Raw genomic sequence first — 14,942 nt, forward strand, 5'->3', positions numbered from 1 at the left:
TCTCTTGAAGACAGGCACCTAAGTCCAGGCTGCAGGGAGGCATCAAGGTCTACTTAGAGATCCACGGATGAGAACCAGCCATGTAGAGTCAGGCACCTTAGGTGCCTAAGGGGTTTCTTGCAGGAATGATGTAGGCACTTGACTCATTCCACATGAAATGGGGGGAGGGGAAGGAAGTGGCGGTGCACACCTTATAGCTTTTAGCTCGCTCGTTAGAGCACTCTACCTGGGAAGTGGGAGCCCCACATTCAGTCCCCATCTCTGTGGCAGAGGGGGAGCAAGGATTTGAAAGGGGGACTCCCGCCTCTCAGAAGAGTGTTCTAACCACTAAGTGATGGGATCATCTGATGCAGGGCACTCTACCTTTCCTGTGGAAGGTGTTCCCCATTGGATAAACAATGCAAGAGTGATTGGAGCAGGGGCACTGGGCCCTGAGTCAGTCCCCCACTTCCCTGATGGGTGCCCTAACCAATGGACTTACAGTATCATTCTCGTGCGTTGTCATTCTCTGGCCGAATGACTATTTATAGGAGGACAATCCTGGGGCCAGACTGAGAGTAGGAATGATTCTGGAGTCCAGCGATTAGGACATTTGCTGGGGAGGGAGGGAGGGAGGGAGGGAGGAGACCTGGGGTCCAGTCCTTGTGCTCCAATCATTTTAATTATTTATCTACAGTGGAAAAGCTTCAACACGAGAGGTGGAGAGAGCTTCACAACAGAACATCCCATAGCTCAGGGGTTATAGCACTTTCTTGAGAAGTGTGAGTCCCCTGTTCAAATCCTCCCCCCCGCCCTTTGAGAGGGGGGAATTGAACTAGGGTTTCCCACATCCTGAGCAAGTGCTCTAACCACTGGGCTAAAAGTCATCAGGTACATGGCACCACCGCTGCTTCCTCCTCAGCCAGATTTTGAACCACACTTGGTCTGGGGGCATGCTCAGAGGTTGCCTACAGCATTGGACCCCGCTTGTGACTTTTAGGCGTTCAGTCACTTATTTTCTGGGTCGTGAATCACTCTAGAGGAGCAAGAGATAGGTGTCCAGATGCCTAGAGGGAAGCAGCAGTGTGCCTGCCCAGAGCCTGAGACACCCAGGGACCTTTTCTGACCTGAAAAACATAAGTGCTGAGTGAGCTTAGAGGTCTCCAGGGATCGGCAAGTGTTTTGTGGATCCTACCCTAAGAGACCGTGTCTGTCCTGAAGAGCTCACAATCTAAATGGATAAGACAGAGTGGGAAGGGAATCAGAGCCTCAAAGAGGTGAAGTGACTTGTCAAGGGTTACACAAGAGGTCAGTAGCAAAGCAATAATAGAAGCCAGTCCAGCCCTATCCACTCAACCACACTGCCAATGCACTGAACAACTGCACAGCCAATTTAGCATAAACTTTTCAAACCTAATGCGCTGACTTTAAACTTCGTTGTTTTTGGTACATTTCATTGGTATTTAACAGGCCTCATTATTTTAAAGCTATGGATATTTTAAGAAAATAGTTTTGGTAGTTTCATTTTAAAATTATTCACATTTAAATATGGCACGTGTGACCTTAGCAAGGAAAACTTTAACTGGAGCAATCCTCATCCTTGTACATCCTTACCCAGGTGTTCCTTCTTAACATGCCTATAATTAGCCCTCTGGCCTTTTGTGGTGTCCTATGTTAAGTTTTTTAAATGGGTCAGGGGAGGGGAGAATCTTGTTTGCAATTTAAACTGATCTAAGGTTTGCATGGGTTTAAACCCTGTAGATTGTTTTAAGGCTTCATATCAGCTGAAGCTGGTTAAGCCAGTCTAAGAGTTAGGGTGTTTGTTATAATTTTCAGGTTATTATTAATAATTAATTGTTAATAGTCCAAATCCTGTAGCCTTAAACTGAGTTTAAGCAGGCAAAACTGCCACTGCTTTCAACATGAGTTTGGCTGAATATGGTCTGAGTTGAAAACTATAGGATTTGATCTACGGTTACTTACATGCATTTCTAAAGTGCCCATCCTTGCTGTATCTGGACACCGTTCTTTGGTCATATATGGAGTTTTAGATTTTCATTTGATCACAGCATAGTATTTCAGCATGTTCTTGTTTTATGAGAGAGTCAGTTAATCCCACATTCATGTCTGTTTCTCTCCTTTTTTGGATATTGTAGGTAATTGACCATAAATTGTATGGAAGTCGCACAGAATTTGATAATGCAGTTGATAAAGTCCTTGAAGAATTCTCAGTTGAACTGATCTGTCTTGCAGGATTTATGCGGATTTTGTCTGGTCCCTTTGTCAAAAAGTGGGATGGTAAATACACTATTTTAAGACATACTTCTAAACATAACAAGAGACATTTTGCAGCTGCAATTAAGCATTGTATTTTGTCTGGCAAACATATAGAGAAAACAAGCCAAGTGCACATAGATGATTGACCACTTGAAATAGTAAAACCTTTATCAACTATATTCTGGATTTTTTAAGAAGGTACAAAACTGCTGAAGGTTGGAACCATGGGTGGCCGGTGACCTGGCCATTGGGGGAGGCTAGCCCCTGGCCCCACCCGTTGTGCCCAATGTCCCTCCCCCTCCCCTGTTGCCTCCCCTCCCCCGCAGGAGCCCAGAGCACCCCCACCACGGCCCCCAGCCCAGCACCGGGCGGCCAGGTGGCGTGGCCGCAGCACCCCCAGCACTAGTGCGCTGGGTGGCCAGCCCCAAAGGGCCTGGTGGCACAGTCTGAGTGCCAGGCAGGCCCTGCAGGCCCAGGCCCAGCACCAGCCGCCCTGAGTCCCTGCGGGAGGCAAGCCAGCCAGCCCCAGCCAGCCTGGGCCGGGGCAAAGCGCTGGGAACTGCAGGAGGGAGTCTGGGGGCGGAGCATGGGCAGGAGCACACCAGGCAGTTTGGGGAGGCATAGCCTCCCCCAGCCTATAATACCTGTCACCTATGGTTGGAACAGAAACCTTCCTTCTCCCCAAAACTGCACCTAAAGCACCCTCTTTGGTTGCATGGGGAGTTAGAAACTTAAAGCAGTTTAGTGACACACCAGTTGTGTATCATTAGCTAACCAACCAACCGGTTGCTGATCCCATCATTGGTGATGACGATTGGGACGATGCAGGAATAAGCCATGAGATGCTGATAGTTTGTTCAAAGGCTGAGGCTGTAGCATTTATCGAAATAGCTCAAGCTGCAATGTCATTTAGTCGTCCCTCTGGTCCTAAATAAGTGTAAGGCCTGAGTACTCATCATGTGCCTGGGATTTTAACATGATATGCTCGGAAATCCCCAACCAAGCCAATAATGGGGAGAAACATGCTTATTCATGGGATGCCGTACACAATATCTGCACAAGGTAGTAATATCTTTCCCGGCTCTGTGCTATCGATTCCTTTCCTTAGCCTCTCCTGTTCCCAAACCTGTGCCCAAGTTTCAGGATAGGAGGCCACTACAAGTGATTTCTACTATGATGGGATCGCCCCAAAACTAGAGTCCTAGGTTATATGTCGCCTTTTTGTGTTATGAAAATGAACCTCTCAGATAGGTCACCTACACACCTGTTGCTCTTAAGCTGAAGTTCCCATCAGGGTGTGTTTATCTGACATGCTCCCACTGCTCTCAGGTGCATAGCTTTCACCCTTAACTTCAATTGCTACAGAAAAAGGGGAGGGAAGACAAACAAAAAAACCCCTCCACCACCTCAGCTAATGGTTTTGTGGGGCCAGGGATAGAAATTCTTTCCTAACCCCAAGCAAAGCAATTGAAGTGACCCTGAACATGTGAACAAGAATCAGTCCAAGGGACCTTTTAGAGCATCCAGAAACCAACCATCACACCAAACGTACAACCTTGTTAACATGATGAAAGGTCACCCCTTGTGTCAGCCTTAGCGGCTGGTGAGTAGGGAGCTCTTCAGTCTGCTGTGAGAAAGCAAAATTGGTTCCTAATGCCCCTGCCAGCCCCTTTTAAACCCTACTATCATGGAGAAGGAGGCCACCTTAATCCTGAGTTTTGAGGAGGCCAGGGAGTGTCACACAAGCTTCTGCTTTTTGGACGGGCAGGGGGATGCTCCTGTGTAGGCAGCAGTTCCTTCTGTTAAGACTGAACAGTCCTTAGGGGCTAGGAGACTAACCTAGGAAGAAATCTCACCACTTTCATGGAAGCTTGTGTGATACTCCCTGCAACCATGGGCCAATATTTTAAGTTACTAACTTGAGTGGGTATTAAGGACTAATGAGCAATAGGAATGTGTCTGTAGTCAGATGAAGAACAAACCATGACACCGGGGAAGAGAACACCACCAAAAAGGAGGAGCTATAAATAAACGATAGTCAGGGCAGAGATTCTTGGGAGAAGTGTACTATGTATGTGCAAATGTTTTATTGTTCCCAACCCTGATCGGGTAGAACATAGATTCCTGATGAGTTTTGGGCTGCCTTGACATGGCATTTATGAGCATTTTGCATTCTGGTTAGTAAGGAGGCATTTACTTGTTTAAACTTGTGAAACGAGGCCTGAGAGCTAAGAGATAATGATGATTTCATTTATTCTTTTCTAGGAAAAATACTGAATATTCATCCATCTTTACTACCTTCTTTTAAAGGAGCAAATGCCCATAAATTGGTATTACAAGCTGGAGTCCGAATCAGTGGCTGTACTGTGCACTTTGTAGCTGTAAGTACGCCATTTCTAACAGCAATGAGCAGCTCTGAAAAATTTGCAGGGAATAATCTTGGTTGGAATAATACCTGTGTCAAAACGATCTCTGCCTTTCCTCTTCGTTTGTGGAAATGGTTAGGTGTACAGTGAGCGGAATTCTTTAGAACGTTGTGCATTGGGGGAATTGGAAATAAACACTATGTTAGAGTTCAGGCTTTATCTACGCTTGCTTTTTCTGTGCAGCTTCCTGCCATTGGTAACAGTAGTGTTGCTCCATCAGTTGTCATATCAGTGGGAGCGCTAGCACAAGCAAGGCCTTGGTGATCGGCAACATCTTTACCCACTACCGTGTTTCCAAGTCCCATGTTTTGATCATGAGCCTCACCCTGTTTAGTGTTCTCCTTAAAGCTCCCGTTGTTGGAATCAAGGGACGCCTGAGAATCTCCGCTTTCGTTACCCCCCCCCCAAAAAAAATTGTTCCAGCCCTCATGCTTGCAGAGAAAAGCTTGAAACTGTGGAGTGACTTTAACCTAAAAGCCCACACCCCTGCAGGCAAAGAAAAGAACCCTAACTACATTAATTTTGTAAAAGTCATAATTTTTTTCTTTTAACACTTGGAGTTGGCAATATTGCCATCATGTTGTCAAGACCTGCTTTGAGCAGGATAAGCAACGGTCTTAGGCCCAGCTCTTGACTTCCCATAAGAAATTCAGAAGACCTGGACACCTAATTTCCTGATGCTGATATTTCTGTTTTGACACCTGTCTTGCTTTTTAAGCCTAAGGCTTATCACCCTTAAGAGGGACTTAAAACCACTGTCATTTGGAGACTTGCTGCATATCCACCTGCTCTGCCTACCCTTGTGTATCCACATCTGAAACAATAGTTTGCTCCCTTTTAAACACAGAATGTCTTAAAATAGTTTCTGCCCTTAATGAAAGCAAAAGAATCGAAGGAAAATATTTAAATGACATCCCTTTCACGTTGCTTTTTCTCAACTTTATTAGAATTGGATTTGAAATAACTGAGCAGTTGAAACTGTTGTAATGCAGAAAGAGCAGGAGGATGTCAACACACAGGCTGGCAACCAACATTTGGTGTCACTTAGTGTATTAGTGACAGGAGGTTTCTGTTTTTTATTTTAAAACCATGTAGGAGCAACTGAAGGAAGGTAGCTCTAGCTTGTGGGAATAACAGATTTAAGTAAACTGTACAGTGACTAACATGTTTGCAGCTGCTAAAAACATGTAAAAAAAATTTTTTTGGATCATTCAACTAGCAGTGGTAGGCCTGCATGATGCTAGGAGAGGCTGGGGCTTTTGGAAGAGTTGGCTTCCACAGAAAACATTGCTCAGCTGGACCCCTGTTAAAATGCCTCTGTTCTCTCTTGACGATTAACTGAAAAATTTATTTACAAGTTAACCTCTCCCTCCCTGGTATCTTAGAAGTATGTTATGAACTCCATAGGGTTGATGAGCCTTGACTTCTCACCATTTGTGGAGAATGCATTTGCACAATTCAATTAGTTTAGAAGCAAGATCCCCCCCCCCCCCCCCCGCCCCCATTTACTTATCAGGATTGAAAGTAGCAGGACGTAGCTCCCTCATTAAATGCTTGAAATCATCCTAAGAAATCCATTTTCTTACTCTTGCCAGCACTGTGGCATGGGAGGAGGCAAGGAGTTCGGTTCTTCCAGACACGGATGTGGTTCTGTCCCTCCATACTATGTCATTGTGGCATTTCCACAAGTGAAGGAATCCCTGAGAGACAATTCATAGACAGCAGGGAACATTACTGATCACGTGGGAAATAAATAGTTTAGAGGTGGAAAGGTCTTTTGGCTCACTTAATCCATCTCCTTGTCAATGCAAGATAATTCTCTGTTGTAAATATACCTGCATTTTGTCTAGTCCAGTTTTATATGGCTTAAGTGCCATGGCTTTCACTGTTTTCTGTGGGACGCTATTCCTCAGCCTCACAGAAATGTCAGATGTTTTCACGGCATTCACCCTGGCCTACATGCTTCTATTCTTGGAAACAGACTCCCATCAGTTCCCTGCAGACCAAGGTATGACCCCATTGTATTTTCTGTAGTCCTCACATATCACAGAAAGTAGGTACCACTTATGTATAAGGTAACCAGAGCAAATAACTGTCCTACGTGTGTGTCTTCTCTTCCCCCTCTTTCAGTTTACAGTATTCTGATTTTCTTTTTTCAGGAGGAAGTTGATGCTGGAGCTATAATTTTTCAAGAGGCAGTTCCCGTGGAGATTGGAGACACAGAGGAGACCTTGTCAGAAAGAGTAAAAGAAGCGGAGCACAGAGCCTTCCCTGCTGCCTTGCAACTGGTGGCCAGTAAGGCAGTGTGCCTAGGAGAAAGTGGCAAGATCACCTGGAATTTAGAACAGCGGAATTGAGAAGACTCTTGGCTGCAGTGATGGAACAACAGTACTAAAGTTCTAACGACAATAATTCAGAAGGCAGAACTTAGCAACTTGGACAGTTACTTTTATTCTGTTCATCAAGTGTATTTTAGTGTAACGTTTCCCATGGCATTCCAGCAGGATCTCCAAATTCTCAAGTGCTACTGCTTCAAAGTAAAGACTGAGAAAGCCAAAAATGGGAAGGGAGGGGATTTTAATTTTTTTTTTTTTTTAAGACTACCATAGCTCTCACTATCAGCTACTACATCAATGATGATGGCTTTTTCCACTGACCTCTGTCCATAATTTCACACTTTTTATTCTACTTTTGGTAGTCTTAGACTAGCATAGCCAAAGAATCAGAGATTTGAGCATCTCTGGCTTTCCCTATGAAAGGATCATAGTAGTTGAAGCTTATTAGTCAGTATTAGTCCCTGAATTGTTTGACACAATTGTAGCAAAAGAGCCTGTTGACAGTTGTCCTGAAAAGACTTTTCACAGCCTCTGTTAGTACCAATAGAATGGAGGTGAAAGTGGGTGGTACTGTGGTGGTAATGGATCAGCATTGCTCTGGCCACACCGGAAGGAAGGAAGTGGCCCTCATAACAAAATCTTTCTTTAAAGAAAATGTTGAAGTGGATTTTGCTCCTGCAAATTGTGTTTTTCATGGAGTATTGCACCTGGTCTGGACTCAACATATCAAGTAACTCTAGAGGTGGAACCTGTGATCCACCAGATGACTTACAGAATGAAACTCCTGATGAACACTTACCTGTGGGTAAGTGGGTCTGACTTTAGGGTCCTCATTTCATACCTATAGTCCACTAGAGGTTAAGCAAGTTTAGAGTCAGAGGGGTTTTGTTTTTTTTCCAATGTAGAATTGGGAATGAGATGCTTGTCAGTGCTCATAATCCTATATGAAATTCTTTACCAATCCTGTCATAGCCAGATTCAGGAATTCTGGGAACATCTGTTTAAGCTAGAATAATATTGATTGATGTTTTTTATTCTCTCTACCTACCCCTCTTCCCTCCAATGTTTTTTTGTTCTCAGAAGCATATTTGAGTGTTTTTATTATGGCTGAACTCTTACCTCTGTACAAGCTCCCCTTTTTTTTTAATGTTTTTAGCAGCTGCAAACATGTTAGTCACTATACAGTTTACTTAAATCTGTTTTTCCCACAAGCTAGAGGCACCTTCCTTCAGTTGCTCCTACATAGGAGGTTTGTTTTTTTTTTTAAAAACTGTCACTAATACATTAAGTGACACCAAACGTTGGTTGCCAGCCTGTGTTGACATCCTCCTGCTCTTTCTGCGTTACAATTTCAACTGCTCAGTTATTTCAAATCCAATTCTAATAAAGTTGAGAAAAAGCAACGTTAAAGGGATGTCATTTAAATATTTTCCTTAGCTTCTTTTGCTTTCATTAAGGGCAGAAACTATTTTAAAACATTCTCTGTTTAAAAGGGAACAAACTATTTCAGATGTGGATACACAAGGGTAGGCAGAGCAGATGGATATGCAGCAAGTCTCCAAATGACAGTGGTTTTAAGTCCCTCTTAAGGGTGATAAACCTTAGGCTTAAAAAACAAGACAGGTGGTAAAATTTCTAAAGACCTTTCAAACTGTTGTTGGTGATGGGTACGTTCTCCAAAAACTACCGCCTGAGCCGGGGAAAGAACTTTTAAACAATTTGTGAAAGCAGCATATGGCTGATCCTTTGGTTTCATTGGGATGGCAGAACGATTTAACAGAACCTGAAGAGGGAGGATATTTACAGCCCACACCACCTCTCTCTATAGTGATGTTACTGGAGCTTATCAAGCATTACAGCCAAAATATTCACAGAATTCTCTGTACCAGACTGGCTGAGGTAAATCCTGCAAATGCAGGTACTGTGAAAAGTGGTTTATGGGGACAGTTTTTAAAATAAAACAGTCTGGGTCCCCTTTCAGAAACAGGCCCCATGAGGCTATATAAAGCTAGAAGCATTGAAAAAGGTTAAACGGATGTTTACTGATGAAATATTCATAGGGGATGAAGCCTTAATCAAGGGATGGAGCCTGTCTAGGGCTTTAAAAGATTACAAGGACAAGACCAATTCTTTTTGGTCTCAAGAATTACTAAAAAAGTTAAACCTGAACAAGATAGGTTTTACAGGGTTGAAAAAGTTCGAGCTGGGAAAGGGGAGGGGGAGAAAAAATGGTTTCTGGTTAAATAGTTGGGTCAGCCCACTAAATTTAAGAGGTGGTTGGAAGCCTCATCTCAACTCTCCAACCTTCTAGTTGTACAAGGAGAAAAGAGCTGTGGTGACTTTTACATCAACACAGTGATGCCAGCTTTGGGGATTTTCCACAAACCCCTAGTTTGAATTTATGCAGTTTTAACTAACTATATTGTAATCTCCCAGGGGCCTGGGAGGTAGGGTTAGTGGAAATACAATCTGAAACAGCATCACCCAACAAGCCTTTTGAAATCACCTTTGTGGGCTAAGAAAGGGCATTTCTTCCTATAGTAAGGCTATTAATCACCCATACCTGAATTAGTGGATTATATGAACAAAGCTCAGAGGCTTTGAAATGCTGGGTTAGCCAGAAGTGAAAGGCCAAGAGGAAGCTAGTGCGAACAGAAGGCACTCCTCACCTGGTAAAAGATTTTAAATCAACATGACTTTTGTTCACTGTCAGGCTGAAGAATGCATCAAATTCAAACTAGAATGATTCTAAATATCCCCCTTGCAGACCAGCATAGAAAAAAAATATATACAATTAAGCACCATCTCTTATCAGCCATTGCAGAAGCTCCCTGCTTGACTTTTTTGCCAGGAATTGGATAGGTTATATGGATTTAAATACATTACTGTATCTTTCTGTTGCAAGATTGATTCCATCTTTTACAAACCAATGAGGGGCCCAAGGTGGGACTAGTAAATTACCTCAAGGCCTCCATTTTCAACCAGCAGGCTGTCACTCTGGGAGATAGTCTTATAAGACAGAGCAATATTAGTTAGCCTTACAGAGCCTTTACAGCATCGGTGCTCAATTACAGTGACAACACCCTTGCCACACAATTTTCCACAAGCCTGTTTTACAAAGACACATCTGAAGAATATGAAGCAGAGCTGAAGGGCAAGAACAGAGGGTTGAGGAGGTGGATGAACCTGTCAGCTCAGAGCAGGAAGATAGCTGCCCGAGCAGCTCTACAGTTACCTCTTTTTAAGATAAACTTGTTGAATGGCATGGATCTGAACATTAAACTGACACATGGCAAAGAAACCTTCTGCTTAAATGTGTGTACTCAGAGTTCACAAGGGATCTCCTAGTGAGTAAGTTTGATCTCTGTCAAAACTTCCCCCACATGGAGTTCAGAAACAGTGATGCTTGTGTCCCTTACAGTTCTGGACCATCGTTGCTTTTCTGGTTTTCAAAATATACACAGGTCAGCAAACTCTGCCTTTGTCAGCTTCCAAGAGCTCCATCTCCCTCTGCTGGCTTTTTTCTTCAGCTGTTCATAACTCATTTTGCTGTTTCTTTTCACTAGCCTTTTCCTGAAAAGGCTACAAAACACATTTTTCCTTCTACAATATTTGCTTTTGCTGCTCTTAGCACTTACTGGTAATTCACCACGGTCACAAATTGCACACACTGCCACTATAAATGACAGTGCTGAGATTAACTACACCTCTGCCTCCTGTGGTCTGCTCAAGGACTCCTCTGTTGGTCTCAGGCCTCCAGCCATCACCTCTCTGGAGGCGGGCACCCTCTCCCTCAAGGTTGGGGATTTAGGTTTGTAGTCATCCTGCAATTCACTGTGACTTACCAGCACATCTTACCTTTGTCTAGACCTGCTGGTTGCTCCCTCAGTGGCAGATGGTGTTCATCCATTTTTTAAAAAGAGCTTGCATGTCCTTTGCACACTGGAGAATAAAGGCACACTGGTATCTGTTTCTTCTATTTCTCCCCCCGCCCTCCTACACACTTGTATTTAGGTCTTTGGCCTAATGATCAACAACATTTAAGATGATAATATTCCTTAACTGTTTAAACTGCATGTTTAGAGAAACACACTTACAGCCCTGTTTAAAAACAATATAAAACATATGCACTGTTAAAATGGAATTTTGCCTTGCCCTGGTGAATTACTGCTTGAAGTTGCTGTTTCCCCACTAAATGGATCACACTACAATAAAGTGTGTGTGTGTTTATTTATACACACAGACACAACTAGATATCAGGTATATTCAGAATTATACAATATACCTGTCAGTCCAGCAGCTATTCCGACCAAGATGCTTTCTATTGTAACGAGATGGTCACCAATAAATAAATAAGACATTGCCAAGCACCTTTTGTTTCAATCGAACTTTAACATCTGTAGTTAGCATGTTATTTTGATACTTCAGTTCTTAATATATACTTGATTAGGGTACATGATGAATTTATGCACCCCCACAGCTGTGGGTGAAAACCCTGTCTACACAACAGGGCTGCTTTGGGTTTTTATTTTCCCGTTTCTAATTGAAATAGAGCACTACAGGATCTTCTTACATTATTAAACAGTAAACCATCATGCACTGCAACCTTGACTATTACTGTATCCCCCTTCCTGCTGACTTTGAAGCTGACAAAATATGTCTTAGGGTGTTTTTTAGGTGTGTGGGTTTTTTGTGAGTAAAGTTTGTTTTTAAAGAAAACAAATCAGAACCACACAACAACACACACAGCTCTTACATGCTCATGATGTCACACAGGCTCAATTAGCACTATCCCTGCAGCATATTCCCCATTTCAGCTTCACTCTCAGCAGTCTCTTAAACACCCTGTCTCAGGGCTGGACAAAAGCAGTTTTGGCCTAATTCTTCCATATCCACAGATCTATGCTGTCCAGACTCAGGCTCTCTAGAAAGGTACTGCTCAGCTGTTGAGAGAACCTCCTCCCGCCCCCACCCATCCACACACACAGGTAAGGCCCCATTTTAGATTTACATAGGTCAGTGGTTCTCAAACTTTTGTACTGGTGTTCCCTTTCACACAGCAAGCCTCTGAGTGTGACCCCCCTTATAAATTAAAAACACTTAAATATATTTATCATTATAAATGCTGGAGGCAAAGTGGGGTTTGGGGTGGAGGCTGACAGCTCATGACCCCCCATGTAATAACCTCATGACCCCCTGAGGGGTCGCGACCCCCAGTGTGAGAACCCCTGACATAGGTGCAATCGGTTCCTATCCCCATTACCCTCCTCAGCCCTTTCAACATTTTCTATTCTATGTAACTTGGCTCCGTGACTCAAATCATTTGGCAGAGACACCTCAGCCTTGTACGACATGTCCTGCCCCCCTCCAATGGTTAAAACAGCAGGCAACCCCAAACATTTCTGGGCTTGCTCTGGGTTCATGGGCTCTGACTCAAGCATGAGGCAGGGGTGCTGAGAGCCACTGGACCAAAGTGTAAACCCTGTATAGGATCGAAACCACTTCAAGTCAGGGGATGCTGCAGCACCCCTACTTCCAGCACATATGGCGTCAGGCTGCCTGTTAGGCCTCCAAAGTTGCATTCTGGGATCTCTAACAGCAACTGGGCCAGGGGGCTCCCCCTGACTACCCCCTCCTCCTCAAGTACCACTGGAGCTGAAGTAAATAGGTCTTGTGGGAGTGGAACTGAGCTCTTCAAACAAAATGGCCTCCTTCACATCTGAAGGGCTTCTAGGATACTGCTACCAACTAGCCAATGGTTAAGCACTAGAGGACAAATTTCCAGCCTCATTACACTCTCTAGTTGGTCAGGGCTTAGAGGTCGCACCTCCCACAGCCCCCAGTTGACTCACACACCAGTGAGCCGATGACCGAGATCAAGACTAATTGGTGGAGAGGCACATGGGCAGGCCACAAAGGGTCTGACTTAATCCAGTAAAAACAAAACACCTTAGTGCATGCCCCACAGGGTGGGAATCAGGAGACATGTAGAGTAGGGTTTCCAGCTCACTGCTGATCAGTCAAGGAGAGAGGAGGAGTTGCCACTCGAAGACTCACCTGCAGCTCACATTCTGTCAGAGTGCAGACAGTTTGACAGTAGATGCTAAGACTATTCTAACATATTAGCAGAAAATAAATGGCGAAATTCACCCATGCTACACGTGCAGTCTATAGGCCTCAGAGGGTCCAGTTCCCTATTCTGCGACATAGAATCCTTTTTAGGGTGACCAGATGTCCTGATTTTGGGGGCTTTTTCTTATATAGACACCTATTACCCCCCACCCCCATCATGGTTTTTTACACTTGCTATCTGGTCACCCTAGTCCTTTTTGATCTTGGGCAAGTCACTTGAGACTAGATTTACAAAGATATTTAGGTGCCTAAAGAAGCAGATGGCCTTTCAGTGGAAATTAGGTGTTTAAATACCTTTAAAAGTCTGGCAATGAGTGCCTCAGTTCTCAATCTGTACAAAGTGGGCATTTTACCTTTCAGGGGTGTTATGAAGAAAAATAAGTTAAAGACTGTGAGTTGCTTGGATACTATGGCAAGGGGGGACAGAGAAGTATCGGAGATACATAAATAAGAAGAGTAAGGCTCTAGTTATAACTGTTAGATTTGAATATGTTTAAACAAGATTATACAATTCAGTACCATAAGAGAGCAGAAGCAATAATCATATATGTTTATCCTGTGTCTATCAAAAGCATTTGCCAGCTGCCCTAAGCATAAGCTGGGAGAAAGGAAACGGATAACATGAAAACGGAAGTTCACTGTTGTAATCATAACAATAAAACTCCATCATTTGCTATACTGAAATCAAAAATGTCTTATATATTAAAAGGCAGACAAGAGGTAACAGTAGGGAATAGTTTTCTTAACCTTCCCCCGCTACCAAAGCGCATTCACCACAGTACAAGCATAAATACAAAACCTAAATGAAATACCCCCTCCCCATAATGTAAATTATAACGGAGTTTGCCATAGGCTTTGGAATATCTCACTAGAGCCAAGAGCCTGACCTACGATACGCCCCCAAAAGTACAGGACATGAAACTCAATTCCGCAACAAAGTGTTTATTCATTGAACCATAGGGGATATTAATGTCCATGATCTGATCTGATCTAATCAATCAATGGCTCCTTCATCAGAAGGCTCAATTCTGGCTGTTTCTTTTTCCAACTTCTCCAATAATTTCTTGTCTGACTTGCCTCCCCACTGATTTATTTTACTTGAACATGGCCCATTACTCTGACAGAGTTAAAATAAGCTGCCTACTTGGGCAAAGTGTTTAATTAAAGGAAGAAGCCCGCACTGCCAAGCCTGTCACTGGCTCGACATTGTGAAAATGGAGATTCAGCTTCCATTGCAAATCAAGTCTGGTGACTCCTGTGTCACTAAAATGGTTACTTACCTGTACAGTGACTGATGTTCTTCAAGATGTGTTGTGCACAAATACAGTCCACTGTAGACAGAGGACTGCACTTGGCACACCTACAATTCCAGAAGTAGCAGGGAAGGTGAGAGGGTTATAGAATGTATATTTGACCAAACATCTAGAAGAATAGGTACAAATCATTGTACGGGTAAATTACCATTTTTTCCTCCTTTGAGTGGCTATGCACATGCTCATTCCACCATAAGTGATTCACCAGCACTTTCTTTACAGATTGTAGAACTTCAGACTACTGTACTTGGAGATGGCCAGAGTTGGCATTGTCTCAAAAAGCCTAAGTAATGGCACAGTGTCTGGAGAAAGTATATACAACAATGACCACACTGCTACTTTGCAAGTGACAGCCACAGGAATGTTGCTCCAAAAAGGCTAGCCAAGTGGAATGAGCCATAGCGGAGTGCACTGTTATCCTCAGTAGAGGAGAGACCTTCACGAGATTGTAGCAAAGCTTGATGCAGTCAAAAATCCAA

General features: G+C 43.5%; 1 protein-coding gene across 1 annotated transcript in view; it reads left to right on the top strand.

Moving 5' to 3' along the window:
- LOC125644196 (trifunctional purine biosynthetic protein adenosine-3) overlaps positions 1-10,319 on the top strand; it is a 63,579-nt gene extending 53,260 nt beyond the window's left edge. The window contains exons 20-22 of the mRNA XM_048867804.2: positions 2,136-2,277; positions 4,522-4,637; positions 6,842-10,319. Of these exons, the coding sequence (XP_048723761.1) occupies positions 2,136-2,277; positions 4,522-4,637; positions 6,842-7,039 (456 nt within the window). The 3' untranslated portion in view covers positions 7,040-10,319. The remainder of the gene's footprint in view (positions 1-2,135; positions 2,278-4,521; positions 4,638-6,841) is intronic.
- The last annotated feature ends 4,623 nt before the right edge of the window (positions 10,320-14,942 follow it).

This window comes from Caretta caretta, chromosome 1, assembly GCF_965140235.1.
Source record: "Caretta caretta isolate rCarCar2 chromosome 1, rCarCar1.hap1, whole genome shotgun sequence".
Lineage (NCBI taxonomy): Eukaryota > Metazoa > Chordata > Testudines > Cheloniidae > Caretta > Caretta caretta.